The sequence below is a fragment of the Arvicola amphibius genome, chromosome 13 (assembly GCF_903992535.2).
Source record: "Arvicola amphibius chromosome 13, mArvAmp1.2, whole genome shotgun sequence".
Lineage (NCBI taxonomy): Eukaryota > Metazoa > Chordata > Mammalia > Rodentia > Cricetidae > Arvicola > Arvicola amphibius.
This window is the reverse complement of record NC_052059.1, coordinates 18,374,891-18,396,131: the sequence shown is the minus strand read 5'-3', so window position 1 is coordinate 18,396,131 and position 21,241 is coordinate 18,374,891. Positions and strand designations below refer to the sequence as shown.

At 41.1% G+C, this 21,241-nt stretch overlaps 1 protein-coding gene across 5 annotated transcripts in view; it reads left to right on the top strand.

The window, feature by feature from the left end:
* Positions 1 to 21,241, top strand: part of Lmo7 (LIM domain 7) — a 99,349-nt gene that overhangs the window by 39,457 nt on the left and 38,651 nt on the right. For 2 of the 5 annotated variants that reach the window (XM_038310720.1, XM_038310718.1), the window contains exons 4-8: positions 592 to 705; positions 4,849 to 5,047; positions 7,921 to 8,173; positions 12,549 to 12,578; positions 20,018 to 20,135. In XM_038310720.1, the coding sequence (XP_038166648.1) occupies positions 7,959 to 8,173; positions 12,549 to 12,578; positions 20,018 to 20,135 (363 nt within the window). In that variant the 5' untranslated portion in view covers positions 592 to 705; positions 4,849 to 5,047; positions 7,921 to 7,958. Of the gene's footprint in view, positions 1 to 591; positions 706 to 4,848; positions 5,048 to 7,920; positions 8,174 to 9,071; positions 9,354 to 10,907; positions 11,628 to 12,548; positions 12,579 to 20,017; positions 20,136 to 21,241 lie in introns of those variants that run through there. The other 3 variants (XM_038310719.1, XM_042054123.1, XM_038310717.1) reach the window with 3 other exon arrangements.

Sequence of the window (21,241 nt, the reverse complement as noted above, 5' to 3'; positions counted from 1 at the left end):
TGCATTCTGTCTCTCTTTGTCTCTTTCTCTCTCTTACACACACACACACACACACACACACACACACACACACACACACACAGTTTCTCTTGCACTTTAGACTTTCCTGTTTTACCAGACAGTCTGTCATGTAGCCCAGTCTGTTCTCATAGTTTCCATGTAGGCATATGACCTTTGAACTTCTGGTCCTCTTGCCTCCATCCTCCAAGTGATGGAGGGTGCAGTTATGAACCACCAGGCCCATTTTCACGCAATGCTGGGGAAAGCCCAGGACTCTCTGCGTGCTAAGTAAGCATAATACCACCTGAGTTACGTCACCAACCCTCATGTTTTTCTCTTGTTTTTTTCTTCCTCCCAAAAGTAGGGTGCATGATTGTCTGTTAAGTTCTGTGACTTTTGGTCTGAGAACCCATTTTAAAATAATAAAATATATCAAGAATAATTACGATTTTTTAATGGCTACATTCCATATCACACATTTAAGAGTCTGCCTTTTAACTTTAAAGTATCGTTTATGAGCTACAATTTGCTTACCTGTGGTTGAACTTGGCACTTGGTTACCAATCCACTGTTCTTGTTCTTTTCATCTAGGTTTTGATAACTTTGTACTGGCTGGGAAGAAAAGCACAAAATAACCCCTACTATAATGGTCCCTATCTCAATCTGAAAGCTTTTGAGACTCTCTTGGGCCAAGCTTTAACCAAGGTAAGGAAACCAACGGCACCTGTATGAAACAAACTGTGATGTGTGCGCCTACGTCATCATGTGACGTGTGCGCCGACGTCATCATGCTCTTTCCTTCCACTCCCAAGGCGCCTCTGCAGCAGACATGGAGCTTGCCTGTGCTCCTTCCTAGACAGGGATATGCAGGCAGGTTGGTTACTTGTTCTCTGGGTTAATGTGCTTCTTTCAAGAAGTTATCTGTGCCAGGGCAGGTTCAAGGTATAAGAATTTTATGTCCTTAATTTTAGGTAATTTGATGACACATCCATTGCTTTTTATATACAATATAATTTAACTGTTTCTGTACTCACTGTGAACTCAATTTGCAGTAAAAAGGCATTTTTTAGGGCTATTCATGTTTATAGGAGTTACTGAGTTTCTTTCTATTATTCTGTTCTTGTCATGGGTAATTATCTAGTGACCTCATTCCAATATCTCCATGCTGCCAGTGTTCATTGAGGAATGATACGTGTTAAGTGGAACTTGATAGTTTTTTTTTTTTTTTGGTTTTTGTTTTAAGACACTCTCAAGTCATCTAGGCTATTCCAAACTTGCTATTTTGCCAGGGTGACTTTGAACTCCTGATCTTCCTGCCTCTATCTCCTAGCTGCTGGAATTTTGAAGGCAAAAGTTGTGATTGTCTCCTAGGGAGGTTTTAAAGTTAGAACCCTTGTTTTTTCATTTGTGGTTATTTTATTTGTAATCACACACACACACACACACACACACACACGCACACGCACACGCACACACAAGAAGAATGCTGGTGAGCAACTGTCATGTAGCCCAATCTGTTCTCATATTTTCCATGTAGCCAGAATAGGCCCTCAGGTGCCCTGGAGTTCTGTAGGAATGCAAGCTGCCTGATGTGGGTGCTGGGAACTGAACTAAAGCAGCAGGTGCTCTTAACTGCCAAGCCCAGAGCCCTTGTTTTGCTGTGTGTTTCTGTTCTTTCATATCCCGGGATCTTTGTAACAGACTTTTAAGCCTTGTGGACTATTTGAGAAGGGCCAAGCACTGAGGACAAAGCATAATGATTTTTGTTTTGGTCAAGAAAATCTTCATTTATAGGATCCTAGTGGAAAACTAATTTCTCTGTGTAATTATTCAACCAGGGCATTTATAATAATTGGAAGAAGATAGGTGCTCAAAATGATAAAACACCATCTATATATTAGTACCTAGTATTTGCTTTGTGAGATTTTTCTGATGATTAAATAAGAAACACATTGAATGTTTCTGACACATTTCATTCTCACAATGAGGATGAAATAAATGATAGTTATGATTAGAAGAGAGAAGTATTTGGACATAATAAAAATAATTGCCTTTGCCTATATCTATCCACGTCTTTAAAAATACTTTGCCTGCATCAGGCCATGTGCATTATTATAAAGAGATGGGATTACACATTTATTTTCTTTAATTGTAAGGACTCGATAGCTCTTTAGGTCTGGGAAGACAGCTCAGGTGGCAAAATGCTCGCGTAAGCATGCGGACATGAGTCTGACCCCCGAATCTATGCAATAAAGCGGAGTGTGGTGATACACACATGTAATCCCAGCACTGAAGAGGCAAGGACAGGAGGATTTCTGGGGCTCCCCGGCAAGGTAGTATAGTCTGCTTGGCAAAGTACAAACCACTAAGACACCCCATCTCAGTCTTCAGAAACACAAAACAACAAAAGAAACTCAAGGTGGATGCCTCTTAAAAAAACACTAGAGATTGACCCTTCCTTGACCTCTACACACACATGCTTGCATGTGCATGAACACTCACACACATATGTGCTGCCACGCATGTGTAGTGTATGTACATGAACACTCAGAAAAGGGCAATTCTATATCTACCATTTTGGATGAATTACCTGAGACAGTAGTTGAGGTAGTGGCACACATTCATAGTGTGCTATATGTTGTAGAGTGACTGACGTCTACCAGCAAGCATACCTGCCTTAGATTAGAAAGCAGATCAGTCCCTGCCATGAAGAGGGTGAGGCTCTGGTGAGAGAATTGCAGGGAGTTGTGGGTACAAGGGAAACCTGGCTTCACAGCTCTTTGGACTCAGGAACTCTGCAGTTGGAAGATACAGGGGCCACAGGCTTGTGGACTAGTGCTCTTTATAGACTTTCCCACTTTTTATGGCAATGACTCAGGATGAACAATCGCAGTGCAGAGTTTGTACTAGGAATGCCTCTTTAAAGGCTGTTCACAGTCGTCCATATCAAAGTCAGGATGGTCCAAAGACTTTTTTTTTTTTTTTTTTTTTTTTTTTTGTAGATAAGATTGTGGTTGTGGTCCTATTCTTCCTTTACCTGGTGGGAGTAGACACAAGAGGCATGTGAACCTATCATTTGTTTTGCTTCAGTTCTTTTTAGATGAAGGTGTTGTGTCAAGTGTACTTTCACAATTCACTTGCAATGATGAAGCCAATTGGAAATAACATTGAAACAATACTCAGTAGAAACTGCTAAATTTGAGTCAGATTATAAACTGGGGATGACTCACTTTGTGGGGAACCTGTTAGGGTGAAGTCCTCAAAAACCAGACTTGAGTTATTTATAACAGGCCACATGACTCATTGTCAGCCATATTAACATTGATGATATCAGAGGTCAAATTGTGTTAACTCTGAGGTTTCAAAAATTATGTGTTCAAGAGACCCGATGGAGCTAAAAATTGACTTTAAAATGTTAATCTTATATTTTGAGATGTAGCCTGTTGATACTAAGCTTGGCTTCCCCATTTGGTTGCAAGTGGCAGGTGAAAAGGGTAGACCCTGGCATTTTCATGCCAAGATGTCAAGTTCAAAGCTAATACAGAATGTCTGTACTAGCTATTCTTGGCATTTCAAACACCTGCCGGACATTGGCTCACAGGCTGATGGGTCTAACTTAGGCAGAAGTCTGCTTCAAAGAGCTGCTGGCTGCTTGTCATGAGCACTAGCCAGCCCTGCTTCGTCTGTTGAAAGTGTTCGTGATAAAATACCGAGACAATAACCTGCAAACCTCACCTCATTATTACCTGATGAAGTGTTTCCACGTTGGCTTTCCGTAACAATGTCTGCCCAGCTGCCTGTTTTCACTTAACCATTTGAAGATGAATTGAGATGCCTTGCCTCACCCCTGTATTCACTGAGTCCATCTCTAAAGAGTAAGAATAGTTTTCTGCATAGCTATAATAACACTTGAGAAATCTCATCAAAATTAATCCTCAATAAATTATTGAATCTATTTTATGTGGTCACTCAGCTATTTTTCATAGTTTTTAAAAGTTAAATCATGATTCAATCCAAGTTTGCATGTTATATTTTGTTATTCTTATGTTCTTTACTCATCACCTGAGATTAACTTCGTTGATTTTCATTTAGGTCCGAATTTTTCAAAGGTCTGCTAGGTTCACTAAATTTCAGAGCTATGTTTTGGGAAAGCTCTACGAAATTTATAAATGTAGATGGGATATCTTTTACCCTGTTTTCACGTATTTCTTATTCATATAAGAGCCAAATAGGTATTTTCTTTCCATTGAAGAAAGGAAAGTTTTATATACCAGCAAGCATGTGTGCTACCCTTGACTCAATATTGCCAGTGTCTCAATCTAAGTTGCATAATCAGTGAAATAAAGAAATTCCACGAAGGTATCCTCACTGCTCATTAAGATAATGGATTTCTTTTGAGGGCAGATAGGACAACAGAATGTCGATCTGGTCTTATGTTTAACATAAACCACCTCAGACACCCTGGAGAGAGAATGACACATTTTCAAGATGTGTCTCCCTTTTGGGTGCCTACATTAGGAGGGCTTTCTCTTTGATTTCTTTAATCTCTTCTACCTAAGATATAAACCATTGACCAGCATTTGAAGGCTGTTTTTATTAGTATTTTATCTTGTGCACTGATTATATAACTACTTTACTAAATAATTTTAGATATCTTATTATTTGGAATTTTAAATACCCCCCCCCCCATCGTACAGTTTATGGAGAAAAAAGATGTGCTTTTAACATTTTTTTTTCTTTTGTCGAACAGGAAAATTCTGTCAACTTCTCTCCCTAATTAATCATCACATTTGCACCCCAGAAAGTTCATGTTCACTCACTGGTCTTTGTACAATGTTTCTCCTCCAGGCTCTTGAAGATTCTAGCTGCCTGAAAAGAAGTGGCCGCGACAGTGGCTACGGGGACATCTGGAGTCCCGACAGAGGAGAATTTCCTGCCCCTCCAGGTAGCCATAGGAGGGAAGATTCCTTTGAAAGCCTTGACTCCTTGGGGTCTAGGTCACTGACCAGCTGCTCCTCAGATCTCACGCTCAGAGGTGGGAAGGAAGGTGAGTTGTGTCTTAGGATGTAGGCTTATTTGGCTTGTTTGTATTTGAAGAGAAAATAGCAGTGTGGAATCAAACTGTTTCAATGATTCATCAAGATGTAGATCTTAATAAATCCAAGTAATTTAGGTGGCTTTTAAATGTTATTTTTGGCTTTTCCCTCCCTCATACCTCAGAGTAATTCCAGTCCCTTCCCCCTTTTAAACTTCTATATTTGGACAGGACTTGTGAGGAGATAACTCACTGGCTCACTGTGACTGAATTTTGTCAGTGAGAAAGTCTTCAGACAGAGGCTTGGTAATAGCTATCTTATAAGGCTGTTACCTCATGTATCTAAGCACGAAGTGCATAAGTCTGTGAATAGTCTACTTTCCGAGTATGTTTCTTTCTTGTCTTAATTTTACCAGAAACCCCAGATAACATTTTAAATCCGGAGGCTATGGTCCAGTGATAGAGCCTGTGGCCAACATCTATGAGACTCTCAAGGTTAAACCCCAGCACTTCCAAGACTAGGTTTTTCCTTTTAAAACATTTCTGTGCTTTAAACATCCTCATTAGCCGGGCGGTGGTGGCGCACGCCTTTAATCCCAGCACTCGGGAGGCAGAGGCAGGCGGATCTCTGTGAGTTCGAGACCAGCCTGGTCTACAAGAGCTAGTTCCAGGACAGGCTCCAAAGACGCAGAGAAACCCTGTCTCGAAAAACCAAAAAAAAAAAAAAAAAAAAATCCTCATTATCAGGAACGAAATGGGAGCTCTGATTGTGAGCTGGTGCTGCTCCATCTTTGAGGCTTTTCGGTTTATTGTGGACAGAAATATTTTACCTAAGACTTTTACTAGGCAAAATCTCAGATATCACAAATAAGAAGTTTGTTTTCTAAAAGTCACTGAAGCATGACAGCAAAACTAAATTCTTGAACTTTTAGTTAGATAGTAGAAATAAGTGAATGGCTTTCTAATTGACCTTTGTAACTGCCACTGTTTTTGTTGGCCGTTCCCTACCGAGGTATGGCTTTTTCAGGGCTCAGATGAAAATGATCATATCTGTAAGGAAATAAATCTAAGTTTGTAGTTCATCCGAGTAATTAAAGTTGTAACCTGAGACTGAAAATGTCAGCCCACTATGTTCCTTTTCCCTGACCGAGGAACTTAAGGCATGCTGTGTTTGAACTTGTATTTGCCTGTCGAAGAATAACTGCAGGAAAGGTTGTGGGTTTGTGGCCTGTGTGGATTTGTCCTCAAAATATAGACTCTGTGGAGCAAGATCTGAGTCTCCTTTGACACACGGGCCCATGTCTGATGTGTGATGTAAGCAGAGGCTCCAGGGTCACATAGCAAGGGGACCTTGTTTACTGACTGTAGAGGGCTGGGCAATTATAAGTAGGGTGGTGGGAGGGGGAAGTAGGTTTCAGGAGAATGAAGCTTTTCTGTGATTACTCTATTAAAATGCTGCCACCCACACAATTACAGTGGGTGGTAACCATAATTAGGATAATATTTTTAGGATTAGAAATTGTGCAGTTAGTGAGTTTCGTATAGAAAAATAGCAAGTATGATATTTGTACAAATAAAAACTGTATTAGCTAAAAGATTTCTAAGTTCAAAATTTAACAAATAGTCTGTGATTTTCATATTCCTTGAATCAGTTTTGGTAAGGAAAAGTTTGCTTGCTCTCTTCTTGCCTTTCTCCCCCGTCTGTCTCTCTGTCTCTGTCTCTCTCTCAATTAGGAGGAGTTAAAAGCAAAGCAGAAGAAAACAGAAATAGCTTCATGCCTTCTTCATGCCTTCTGGCTTTCCTGGCCATGGCTGTCAAGCCATTCTCCCTTTCTGCCCTCACTGCCCCTGCACCCGACCTGTGACACAGCTGTGTCAGACCGACCACTTCCTTTGAACCATACTGTCATTGTTTACTGTACATTCCCACCTGGCAGGTGACAAAGGCAAGTGGCCTTTAGGTCAAGTTAACCTGGAAGGCATGCTAAAAGTCATTAGCCATGAGATGAGTGGAGTTGCCCTCTGCAGCTGGGAGGAAGCAAGCAACACTTACCAACTACCTGGGTTTTTTAAATGCACTTGATGCAGGGAACATGAAGGGCAGGAAAGAGTACTCCATTTGGGTCTATATGGTTACTCACTCTATTACCGTGTTTTAAAACATCTGGGTTTGTTTTTCAACTAGAGGATATATTACTTATATCTGTCTGTTAATTGGAATGTATCAAAAAGGCTTTTTTTTGGTGGTGGTTGTTGCTAAGTTTGCTTTTAACTAAATTTTAAATCACAATTGCTGATTCCCATTATAGTTCCTTAGCTTATGAAAGAGAACATCTTTAGTTCTGTGGTCTCGTGTGGGCATAAGCTTTACTTTGTTAGGATTTCAGATTTCATCTAGTCTGTCTTGTGTGGTGTAGTGTCCTTGTTGGAATGAGTGATCTTACAGGGGTCTAGCTGTCACTATTGAAACTTGTGCAGTCTTCCTTTTGTTTCTACAACTGCCTGTCACTTCCTATAAATCTGAGGGCTTCCCACCTTTTCTTACATTTCTGAACTTACTGGATTTCTAGATTTCATCACACGGGTTATCCCTCAGCAAACGTATCCTTGTGGCAAAGAAGGTTGGGAAAGGAAGGGACTGAGCAGAGGACTGGGGTCTTATCTGCTTACTATGTACCACAGCAGATTGAACTGCATGTCCCTCTAGTATGGAAAGCAAGCCCTTCCCCATGGGTCTTATCACAACTTCTTGACAAAGTTCTAAAAATACTCAGGCCTTTTAGCAGCAGCACAGGGTTTCCAGGGGAAAAGAGGCTATGCTGGGAGGAGGGGGCTCAGCAGGAATTGGCTGGCAGCGAGTAAAGCAAGTCCTTGTGCCTTTATAGGTTTCGAAAGTGACACAGACTGGGAAATCACATTCAAAATGCAGGATTATAACAAAGATGATATGTCCTATCGAAGGATTTCAGCTATTGAACCAAAGTCTGCCCTACCATTCAATCACTTCTTGCCCAACAAAAGTAAGCAGCCATCCTACGTGCCAGCGCCTCTGAGGAAGAAAAGGACAGACAAAAATGAGGATAACAGAAGAAGCTGGGCAAGCCCAGTCTACACAGACTCAGACGGGACATTTTCAAGGTAATGCCATGAGATGTGGTTACGGAGTTCAGTATGTCTTCTGAAGTTGCGGCACTATTTAATGTAGTTAAGGGAATGGTTCCTAACATGTAGGTAACACATATCACTAATGGGGATTTCTTTTCCTACCTGGATTTTCACTCTATTTTACATATGTTGAAGACAGTTGCTCTGTTTCAGAACATCAGCATCTGAGGAGTAGGCCTTCTTTTAGATGCATGCCCTCAGTTTTTTGGCGTATTTCTGGTCACTGGATCAATAATGTGGTCCATTGTGAGGTTTCCTTCAGTTACATTACTTTTCCTGTGGATAGGAGTGGACATGGAAAGAAACCCTTAATTTCCTACTAAATTATCAAAAAAGCAAAGGATGATCTTCCAAATCTGTCTTTTTGTATGCTGTGCTGTGCGGTTCTGAGAGCGGTTCCGACCCTGTTGATGAGCGAAGGTTTGCCTGATGTGGTTTTGGATGACTTAGTCAATTGTAAATTTCACGTGAAAAAGAGACTCGAGAGGTTCATCTCTCAAACTACTGCTTTCAACTCTTGTCCTCAAGCATTTTCTCCTGATATGTTAGCCTCTGGGCTACACACACTGATGAGGTCAGAAATATATTTGTCCGGCATATGGGCGTCTATCATGCTATTGAATGAATTGAGAAAGCAACCTCCAATCTGTCTGCAATTTCTTTCTCATAACACAGCCTTGTATATCTAGCTTTTCTCTAATGTGAGTGAGGTGCTGCTGTAATATCTCAATTTGGTCCTAGGAGCCGTGGTGTGGAGCCTGGGAGTTAATTTGCTTCATTGACAGGGGTAATGTGGAATGAATACCCTTTGGGGTTCTTGTGCCACAAACTGCTCACCCAGTGTCTTAACGTGGTTGGATATTTTGAACAGTAACCGAAGGAGGACTTGGGGTCCCAAGATGGAGCGCTGGCACACAGTCCACGAAACGTCAACCTCCTCTTGTTATTTGGAAGAGGAGGAAGAAAAGATAATGCGCATACCCAACCTTGTGAAGGACGATCTCTATGTACGAAAGTTGAGTCCAGTCGTGCCAAGCCCAGGGGGTTCTTTTGATCAGTTTCTTCCCAAGTGCTGGAGCCCAGAAGATATGAGCTGGAAAAAAATAAAGAGGGAGACTTATAAGCCATGGTATAAGGAGTTTCAGGGATTCAGGTTTGTCTTTGTGCATGCCCCTGGCCTGATGTTTGTTCTCTGCCCCAGTCTGGTACATTCTGTGTCCTGTTTCTTCAATGAGGGATAGAGAAAGGCTTATTTGCCCTCTAACATCTGTGAAACTTTCATAATTATAAAAAATGTTTAAATTTAATCCTGAGGCTGGACACTGGGGCACATGCCTAGAAGCCTAGTACTCTGGAGGCTGAGGCAGGAGGATTAAATGTTCGAAAGGAGCCTAGGTTTCAAAATAAAACCCCTTCTCTGAAACAAAAGAGGGCTTTTTGACCTACCTTAAGCTCACTTGTACCCCTGGGGGCACCTTTTATTTTTTATTAATAAACTGCCTATGACCTATGTTATTATTATTAAAACAACAACAATGGCAACCGCATGATTAAAAAACCTTTAGATTCTAGCCTTTGAGAAGCCCCCTTTTGTATTTAGCGTGGCATAGATTTCAGAACTTACATTCTCCATTTCTTTTCTGCTTCTCTTTCTCCTTTTCTCCACGTCACTTCATGGCAGGTGGAATTCAGACTCTGAGGATGAGGACTCAGGCTCCCTCAGAAGCGCCACACTTTTTAGTAGACTAGAAAAGGCAGAGAATAGGTTAGCCAGCAACTACCAAAGACCTTCACTCTTGCTGGAGCTAGCCACCAGACGTGCCATGAGATCACAGGATGCCCATGCAGCCAGGAGGACCAGCGGTGCTTTGAGAGAGTCCAGGTGCACCTGTCTGAGCTACCTGCTTGTGACTGACCTTGGACACCTTGTCTGCCTGCTTCCGCTGCTACATTAACCTAGGCCCTAAATATTGAGTCATGGAAATTTAATGACATAGGAGAAAGGCGTAGTGTGTAACATACTGCCTTCTGCATGAGAGAGTGTTGGCACGTGGCTATAGGAATCAACATGCTATTAATGCAATAACGTGCAAGGCAGTATTTATATGCATGGATTCTTTCTGAAACCCTGTTACAAAACTGTTTTTAAAGAAATTGTTTAAATTTACTGTTGTGAGAAGAGAAAGGAAATCCTTTTAGGTAAACACCGAGAAGGGTAAGTCTGGAGAATCCAAACCTAAAAACACCCCAGGCACTTTTTTATAAGACTCTCGACCACTCTGTTATTTCTATGACCATGATGTGGACTATCATGTAAAGTATGTGATGTCCAACTCATCACTTTCTAAGATCATGCATCCTTCTCTAGGGAGGGGATGAGGCCACTATGGAGAATAGAATTAGGAAGATGGTACCGGGACTGGTACCCATGTTTATCCCAGGGAGGTGCACATGATCAGAGTTATAGATCCATCTCTTGTCCTTGACAGTGTTCAAATTTCCTGGGAAGTACAACCTGTGGATGTCTCTTTAGATAACACCCAGGAAAGTCACAGAGACTAGCGCTGAGTATTTGTCTTGTTTGTTACTCTCCCTCCTGTGGCTCCTAATAATTCATTCCGATAAGTACTGGTTTGTTTGCTGGCTAATTACCATTCTTCTCATACTTAATACAACTCTCCCTTCCTCTTTCTTTTCTGTGCTTCAGTCAGTTTTTATTGCTTCAGGCCCTTCAGACATACTCTGATGACATCTTGTCTTCGGAAACAAATGTCAGACTCGATCCCACCTCTGGCCCAAGGCTCATAACTCGCAGAAAAAATCTCTCTCACACACCAGGCTGTCAAGCAGATGACCTTGAGCTGACAGCCTTGGAACCTGACTTAGAAAATGATGATTTCTTTGTCAGAAAAACTGGGGCTTCCCGTGCAAATCCTTGTGTTTTTCAAGCCTTCGAAGACTTTCGAAGGTTCTCTGAGCCAGACGATGCTGTTGAACGAGATATAATTTTGCAGTGTCGGGAAGGTGAACTTTTACTTCCAGATTTAGAAAAAGATGATATGATTGTTCGTCGGATCCCAGCACAGAAGAAAGAGGTGCCGCTGTCTGGGGCCCCCGACAGATACCAGCCAGTCCCTTTTCCTGAACCCTGGACCCTACCTCCAGAAATCCAAGCGAAATTTCTCTGTGCCCTGGAAAGGACATCCCCACCCAAAGAAAGAAGCAGTAGCTGCCGAGTCTTAGTCCCTTCCCACCGACAGAAGAGAGATGACATGTTGACTCGCAAGATCCAGTCATGGAAGCTGGGGACTGCTGTGCCTCCTGTCAGCTTCAAGCCTGGCCCATGCAGCGAGGCTGACCTGCAGAAGTGGGAGGCCATCCGGGAGGCCAGCAGACTTAGGCACAGGAAGCGGCTGATGGTTGAGAGGTCAGAGTGTGTTTCTGCAAGGAGTTGGCTTGTGATGGATGGTCTTGTGTAAATTTTCTTATGAAAAAAAAAGCCGCCTCAGTTTTCTCAGCTCTGCATGTTGTGTGCCGTTTTGAAGCATCCTGTAAACAATTATTTGGCTTTGAGAAACTTTTTAGTCATTTCATGGAAGAAGTTCAATTCCATATTTACACGTCTTAGGATGATTTGAGAAGGTATATGCAAAGCTTGTCTCTGGCTTGGATTTGTCCATTTTGTTCCAGTGTGAAACTGTATAAAAGTACTTTCTAATTGTGTTTGCAGGTTTTTTATCCTCATGTCTAGCATCTCTGTAGTAGTCTGGCTGTGGTTTGGTTTTATGTGTTTATCCTATTTTTGCAGTGTCTTTTATTGAGCTAAATAATTTCCTAAGATATGCCGCTGCAGATTTCATTTTAACTTGATATTTGTTGATCTAGGTTTCTTGAACTATCAATTTGTAGTATGTTTTATCTGTAATGTTCAGTGCAAGCACCATTAAAATGCATGAGTCTGTCAAACTCTGTTTGTAGTTGTGACCATTTTGGTAACATAAGCCATGCAACTTTCTGATAGCTGTTCTGATCACTATAAGCTGGGAATGGGCAAATTTGACTAGGCTGAATATAATGAATGGCCCTAAATATCTACCTTAGTTCCTGGCAAGGGGAGGCCTTGTCTTACGAATTTGTTGGCTCAGAATACATTAAGAAAATGTTGCTGTTGTTTGACCCGAGTCCCAGGAGACTGACTAAATATTGAAATATTACGAAGGGGCTAAGGGCTGACTTGTTCAGATTCGCCCATTTCCAGTTAGATTCAAGTTAAAGATGTTTAATGCTGAGAAACTAACACAGCTGGAAAGAGTGACCCTTTTAACCTTTGGTTTTTTTGGTTTCTTAGACTCTTTCAAAAGATTTATGGTGAGAATGGGTAAGTTTTATGGTTCACGTTAACAACAAATGTGTACATTTGCTTGCGTCTCCTGTGACGTGCTGCACCTGTGTTTAGTAATGTTACTAAATGGGCTGCAATGTGCAGTGCATGGGAATTTTATTTACTTTTGATTAACATTGCTACCACTTAGCACTATTTTCGCATCTAAATGCCCAGTTCCATGCATGAACTGCTATGTAAAGTGATAACAGTTTTGCTGTATTAATTTTTTCCTTTTTTTTTTTTTGGTTTTTCGAGATAGGGTTTCCCTGTAGTTTCTAGAGCCTGTCCTGGAACTAGCTCTTGTAGACCAGGCTGGCCTCGAACTCAGAGATCCTCCTGCCTTTGCCTCCCGAGTGCTGGGATTAAAGGCGTGCGCCACCACCGCCCAGTTTTGCTGTATTAAATTTTAACTCCATCCCTTTTACTTCTCATTTAATGGTTGAAAGTAGCAAGAGCCTAAGAATATGTTCATTTTGGTATTGGATTCCTAAAATTCACGAAGCTTCTGGTTTCTAGTTCTTGAAGGTCTCCCCCACAAACTGCATTTGCGAAAGTCTGTGATAGGGAAAGACATTACTGCTTGCTCAATGTAAGAATTCCTACAGCTTGCAAAACTCATGTACTCAGCTTATGAGGAGTTTTGCTAGTGGAGAATGTTAATATTTTTGGAGAAATATTTTCAAGGTTCTTGATTAAGGTAGAAAGTTAGATATAACATGACCAATATTTTAATCAGTCTTGGGATTTGAGTATATTCCCCTTACCATGGTTCATCTTGTCTCTCAGAATCTCTTATTTTAGGAGTTTTTAATAATCTCAGTAGTTTAGAAATATTTAGAAGCTACCAAGATTCTGGCTGAATTATCACAGCATGATATCACTATCACAAGTCTAGATATCGAAAATATGATTGAGTGAGGGGCAACCGTTACAATGACTCCTTCCCGGATGGCGTGTGAAGGCACATTGTCCCTTCCTCACCTGTACCCACAGCCTTGTCTGCTCACCAGGGTCTCATCTGTGAAGGGTGAAGAAGTCAGTCTTTGGTATAACACTCCAATATCTGATCATACTTGTCATAGGAAAGCTGTTTTAACTTGATTTAAAGTCCTCTTGAGCCTTCAAGCATTCTAAACATTCATGAGGAATTTTCATTTGTAATCATGTTTGACTTTGGAGCCAAACCACATCCCTGGAACAGTTTTCCAAAGGTGGTACAGGTACCAAGAGCCTAAGTACTTGGGCTATGTAAACACATAACTAACGACCTCTCTGTCTTGACCCTACCTGTTTTTCCATAGTGTAAGGGTTGTTATGAGACTTGAATTACCCCTGGCTCAATGGTTGAATTCATGCCTAGCTTGCCTGTGGCTGTAAGTTCATTCCCCAACACTCTGCACCCACCCTAACCACAAACACCATGAAAACTTAGTATTCAACCTCAGGGTGCTAAGGTATTTTTCTGATCCTTAACAGACAGCAGCAAATGCTTCCACTAGACAATTCCAAGTAATTTTTTGATTATTTGGATAACACAGTGTTTGCTTTAGAAGCTGTTTCAAAAATTCTCATGCAGGGTTAGTACTAAGGTAGCTACACAAATAAAGCAAGATGATTGGTTAATTGAGACCAATGAATAATACATGACTTGTGAGATAAGGAGACTTAGTGTGTCTTAGAAAATGCAGCTCTGTTTAGGAGAAGTTGTAGGTTTATTCCTTTTTTTCTTTTTCTCCTACGTTTATAGTTATGGATGATTTCCTTACATTGATTTCTTACAATGAGATTAAAATATAAGTTAAAATTGAATTACTTGTAGGCATTTAATGTACAACTTAGTTCACATTTATGCTAGGTGAACTTTCTCCAAAAATAATATCATAAAAAAGCAGTAGTGTGTTATACCTTGTAATTAAAAACTAACTGCCCATATTGTGAATACTTTCTTTGTGGTAAAGACCATTTTGAAGAGAAATGTGTAGTATTTTATTTTGGTTCTTTGCCTAATAAGTCCTAGCTTGCAGTTTATGTGGTTTTTAGTGCTTATGCATGCTATGTAAGTGTTTTATTAAGCTTTACTCGGCATGTAACACATTATGTTTATTACGATGCTTTCTGTGTGGCTTCCAGTTCTCATGTGTGTGTCTTTGTGTTGCATGAATTTCCATTTGTGTGATTCTATGAAATTTTGGGACTGGTTGGGTCTGATACAAACATGGTACTGACAAAGTTTACAAGAAAATGTTGTATAAACTATCTTGTGATGTGATAACCACTGAACCTCTTATCAGTATCACAAGGAAATAAATACCAATTACATGTAAATTGGCAGTCAAAGACAACTAAAACAGCTATACTTTTCTTATAGAGCTTGACCAAATGGCTTTGTAGGATTATCAGGATATATCATCAAGGCAGGCAGAAAGGAAGGGAGACAAGTTGACTTTGGTTATTTTCTGCAGATTTTCTTTTCCACCCCAGGTGACATCTAGTTATATCTAGAATATGTCTCACATTGCAGCCAAGTGTGTGTGTGTGTTATCTACAGTTAGTGCTTTTGTGTATGTCCTACAATACCCAGGGTAACCCCAGGGTAGCTCTCTCCAGCAAACGATTTATAGGCTGAAATGTTAATAGCGTTGGTGCTGAAAAGCCCAAATAAGTAGGCAAATCTCTAAATGAAAATTTCTTCTTATGCTCTTTTATATTATTTGATGGTAATTTCAAAATGTGTCACACAGATTTCTAACACTGGTTATTGTTCACAAAACTGTATAGGGTCCAATGAAAATATACATAGTTAGATAAATTATTATATTTATATTGCTTTCACAGGTAGCAATCCTTAACTTATTCTTTTTAAATTTCTATTTGCTACCCAAGGCTGCAAAATGTGCCTTATATTGCCTCCTTGGGCTCTTTCTTCTATAGACCAGTGGTTCTTAACTGTGGGTTGTGACTCCTTTGGGGTTTGAACAATATTTTCACAGGTGTCGCCTAAGACCTTTAGAAAGCACAGATATTTGCATTACAGTTCATAACAGTAGCAAAATTACAGTTATGAAGTAGCAACAAAAAGAATTTTATGGTTGGAGTTGCCACAACATGAGGAACTGTGTTAAAGTCACAGCATCAGGAAGGTGAGAACTCTTGCCCTAGACAATCCGCTGTAAGGTCACTGAAGCTGGATTTCAGGACAATAGTCCTTATTTCCATCTGAAGTGCCAGGAGCACCGCTTGTAGTCGAAGTACAAGGAGATCAGTGATTTACAGGTGATCTTCCTAAACTTCTTCCTCTCCCTCCCCTCCAGTACTGTTAAATTAATTGAAAAGTCAAGATGCTTGGTACTCCTGCATTTTTGGATTGCAAATATAAATGAAGCTGTAAATTAGAGCCTTCAGAATAAGGAATTGTAACCAACGGAAGCAGGCAGTTCTAAGAGAAGGAATTATAACGAACTGTAGCATGCAGTTCTAAGAGAACAGCGTTACTTACCTGCTCATTTTCCGTGCTGAGCATGTCCTTCGTAATTTCCTGGATGCTTTCTTTGGTGCTTATCTCAGTTCTGTGAGGGAGACAGGCGGGTGTTATCTGCATTCCTTAGACAGAGATTGCAGCTTTCCCAAGGATGGAGGCTCTCAAGTAGTAGAACCGGACTGGGGTTGTGCCTCCTGAGGCAACTCACAGAGACTGCTTGGCAGTGTTGTTGCCACTCAAGGAACTCCTGGGACTTTAATGTCATGCGGTTAATGCTGATAAAGAAAGAAAGACTTCATCATCTTTGTACTCTAGAAGTTCTAGATTTTATCTGTGTGGTCTGGGGCCACCGTTCTAATGTGAAAGCAGTTTATAGCATTATCATCTACGTGGTTCCATTTGGTCACATCTGCCTTAGTAAGAATTAGTATACAACCCCAGCACAGCCTTACCTAGTTATCATAACTTTAGTGGATGAGGAGCCAAGGCTCTGAGAAAGGAACTAATTGATGTCTGTTCAGTGGGGGAAAGCCTGTGTTGCAGCTGGATCTGAAGCCCTGACTGACTTCTTGTCTTTTGCTGAAGTCTACGCAGACTCCTATGGCAGGTGCTGCTGCTTTAATGGGGGGGGGGGGTTAACTTTCTATATCCCAGAAACAAACTCTGCTCACAACCTCGCCTATAAAAAAAAAGACGTTTCTATCCTAGACCAGGTTCAGCTCACCTTTGTTCTTGCCATGTGCCTCTGGGCTGCTAGGCTTAGCTCAGCACTCAGGCAGTGGAGAGAGGCAGCCTGACCTTTGACTGGCATCCTGTGTGGGAAAGCCCACAGCAGTGCTTCCCAGGCCAGGAGGAAGAGAGTAAGAAGAGCAGCCATAGGAGGTTCTGGGCTGGCTACAAAGTGAAGTGAGTCAACTCTTTCCAAGGAAAGATTAGTGGAGTAGTATGAATTAATACTTCCCTTTTGTTTTACAGTCTGTGCAACATCATGTGGTACCCAGCCAACCTCCCCTTATGTCTTGGACCTGCACATTTTCTTCCCATTTCTTACTGAGTAATTTTGTTTGAACTCAAAAGGCCTCTTTCCTTAGTAGGCATGATTTCTGTCAGTTTATAGTCTTAAATCCACACAATCTAGTTTAGTATATAGTTAAACCTACTGAGAGGTATATTATACATGTGTGGGTTCATATTCATAATATAGTCATAATTCTATATGTAATTGATCCCCTACTATACCTATGCAATGCTATAAAAGTGATGCTTTTCTCACACGGTCAGTTCAGGCTAACTGTGCTCTAACTCTTAGCACAGATACCAAGTGAGTGAATCTGCATGTGTGGTGCTCTGCTAGTATTTTCTTTCCAAATAACATATGACTCGTGAGAGAGACAATCTAGGCATGCTTATACATATAAAAGATAGAGTCAAGAATTAGCATCATGAAAAATGCTTTAGCTAAACAGGTGGGAGAAGGGGCAGCTCACTTTTCCCTTGTAAGAGCTACAAAGGCTGTAAGGAATAGAACACTATCTAGGTCATCGATTGGATGCGTTTATGGAGTATTCATTATGTGCTGGTCTTTGTTTTAAACCTACTGATATATCAACACAATCAGACATAATTCCCAATAATCTTACAGGACTCAGCAGGTAACAGGGAGTAAGAATATCCTAGATGTCAATAAACGTTCAAGGAAAGAGGCTTGGGGTGGGATCAGCCCAGAGAGACATTTGTAGAATCTCATAGGCTGGAAACACTGCATAACATTTAAGCGGATGCTTGGAAGTGGAACAAAGTCATTGCTTCTTGCTGTCTTGCTGGATAAAGGAGTATTATTGCAGATTGAAGAGCAAGGGGAGAAGCAAGAGGCATGAGCATGTGCAAGACAGCCACTTGACAGGCAGAGTGAGACCAGGACACAATGTTAAACATTAGTATGGAGAGGCAGGAAGGAACCACATCATGCCAGACTAACAGGTTGTTGAAGAAATCTACTTAGAACTTTGATGGGAAGAAGCTCAAGTCCGGAGTTGGGTGTGTCATGACCTAGCTGAGACTTAGAAAGGTCCCTCTAGCTGCTCCTTTGAGCTGGGTGGTGGAAGAAGGAAGATCTTTGGGATTCTCCAAGCAGACGATGTGATGGTGTAGGAGGAGGAAGAGATGAGAATGGTTAGATGTAGAAACAGAGAGCAGATGAGTTGTGGAATAGTGTAAGTGTTATGAAAAGAAGAGAGGAATCTGGGTGACTCCAAGCTTTTTTTGGTCCCAACTCTGAAGGGTGGAATTGACCTTCATTGAATTGAGGAAGACAGATGGTGAGCCAGTAACTGTGGAGTGAGCCTAGCCATGGTTTTGAATGGCATTTTACAAAGCAGAGAGGCACCAGCAAAGAACTTTTGGGTTGGAGGGAGCATTTGAGGAAAGCTCGAACATTTAAGCAGCCCTTTTGGAGATCCAGAGGAGGGTTGCCTGTGCCTTGATCTAGACTGATGGCAAGCGGAATGGAAAAGAAAGCAGCATTAAAGGAGAAGATAACTAACTGAAAGCGAGGAGAAGAGAGAAACAAAAGCAAAAAGTGGTTCTTGGGTTTCAAATGCAGATGACCGAGGGCTCGTACCACCATTAACCCCCACAGAGGGAAAGCAGGATGGAGATTGGCTGCGCCAACAATAACATCGTGTTTTATTGAGGTGCAGTTTAAAAAAACTCCTTTCCAGATAACATTGCAGCAGGTCGCTTTACAGTCAAGGTACTTAGGGGTATTTTCAAGAATAAATGCCTATTCATGAGGAATTGGAAACAAGTCAATGAGGGCAGGTCCTAGGCTGTAGCCTCTAGAGGCATTTGCATGGTAGCTACAGTTGCTTTCTGGAACCCACCAAGTTTGATGAAAAATAAGACGTGATGGCGAGCTGTCGGGAGAATGCAGAACTTAGGTGCCCAAGGATTCACTAATACAACGAATAATATAGTTACTTACAATGTAATATGCAATAACAAAGAACATTTCATCTAGCCTCTGAACCTTTCTGGATCTATCACCCTCTTGCTGCTCTCTGTGCTGACCTGAACTCTGCCTTTCTGGGAGGTCTTTCTCATCCATGTAGTCTGTATAGGAACACTAGTCATAGTCCAACTTAGTTGCTAATTTAAGTGAATGAGCCTCTCTACAGCTGGGAAGCAGCTTTATACTCTTTGAGAGTTCAAAGTCTATTAGAAGATAGTTTTTACAACAGCCTTTAAAATATGTAACAGTAATGGGGAAAACCTGCTTTGAAACCCTACTCCGGCTTTACTTCCTGATCGTGAATGTCCGTGTATGGGGCTGCAGATTAGGCTGTGAACCCTGCCTTGAAGAAGGAGAGGGAATCTGAGGTGGTTCTGACAGGCTGTGGGAAATTATCCTGGTCTTCTGAGAGTCGGTCCAGCTGCGCAGTGTTACTGTAGACCTTAGAGAATTGTTGAGAAGACACGGCACATCTTTTCCTGGTGGTGAACTTGAGGAGAAAATATCAGGTAGTCACTAAATTATTTATTTAGCAAGTGCGTAGCAAAAACAGGCAAACTTTACTAGGTTATCTTGGAGGGAGCATAGACAAGTTCAGTAACGTGATGTGGATGGTTTCCTGCCCCCAAGATAATCTTATAGATTATTCCTCTAAATACAAGCACTGTGTTATTATTTTTAGAACTGTTCAAGGTTACTTTGACCATTTTGTGGAAAAAAAAAAAACAAAAGCATCTCACACCTGCGTTGAATGCCAGGCTCTCGTTTCTGTGCTTTGGAAAAACACCATTTATCTGTGTCGTGCTATTTCAGGGCACTATCAACAAAGCATCTGGGTAGGGCAGTAGATATTTAGGTGGAATTTCTAAATAGAAGCCCAGTCTTCATGTGAACCCTCAGGTCCAGCCACGAGAACCTTTGTGATTGTAGGTGTTTTTGTGACAGGAGCAAGTCCATGAGCGATGTCACCGCAGAGGATGTTCAGAACCTGCGTCAGCTGCGGTATGAAGAGATGCAGAAAATAAAATCCCAACTGAAAGAGCAAGATCAGAAATGGCAGGATGTGAGTACTGGGAGGGAGGGGGAGCATGATGCGCTTCTTGCTTCTCTAAAGGAAATCAAAGAGACATTTTTCCTTGACATTTTAGCATTCAGTACTATAGAAAATGTACTATTGTATGTCTTAAAGACCATTCTAAAAATGTAGAAAAATGCTTATTTTTCTAAGAGACTGTGAACTCTCAAAGAGTAGGAAGTAACTGCCTAGCAGGAGAGTAAACTTGCTTACACAGGAGAGTGGGGGTATGACTACTAATTATGCCTCTGCTAGCAAAACAACATTGATCAAAATTGAGATTGAAGGGGAAGAGAATCTAGCTCAGATCTTGGCATCAGTGGGGAGAGATGAAGAGTTCTCATAGTTGCTTGGAGATTGGGATGAAATACAACCCAGAGTAATATTTTGGCTGAAGTCAGTATCTAATGTGATTCAAAATTAACTGTGTCAAGAGAGCTGGCATATCCACGTGTTTATGTAGACATAGACTTAACCTTTATCTCAAATCATAGAGAAGAAAGTATAAGTCTTTTAGCTGAACAAGGTAATTATAAGCTGTAGGAATGTAAGGATCTGTAAAAGATAAACCATACTCCCAAGCCCAAAGAAGTTAGAGCACAGCTTCATGGTAAGAGAGTTGTGTGGCAAGAGGAACCAAAGCACCAGAAAAAGCCAGTCTTAATGTCTGAAGCTATTACATTGCTAAACTCCAGTGCCCTCTAGTATGAAACCTGATTTAATGATCAAGAAACAGCACTTTGGGCTTGGTGTTAGAACTTGCCTTGTGTGTGATGCTCCAACTTCAATCTCTGTAAAAACCAGTAAAGAATTAGTATTACTTCCCCAAAACACACAACGAGTTTTTTTGAGTTTTTTTTTTTTAATAAGAAAATGATTATCAAGGTGGGATACCCATTAGGTGTGAGCAGATGAACATTTGTGTCAATTTATTTCTTTTGGGAAAAATAGTCCTTATTGGTTTCAGGACATTTGAAAAGCAGGGTTGGCCCTAGGTATCCCAAAAGATTTATAGGCAAACTTGCTTTCCAAGCCCTGGAAAGCTGGTGTGAGGTCCAGTTTGATCTCTGAGACCTTGAGTATACTTCCCTTTG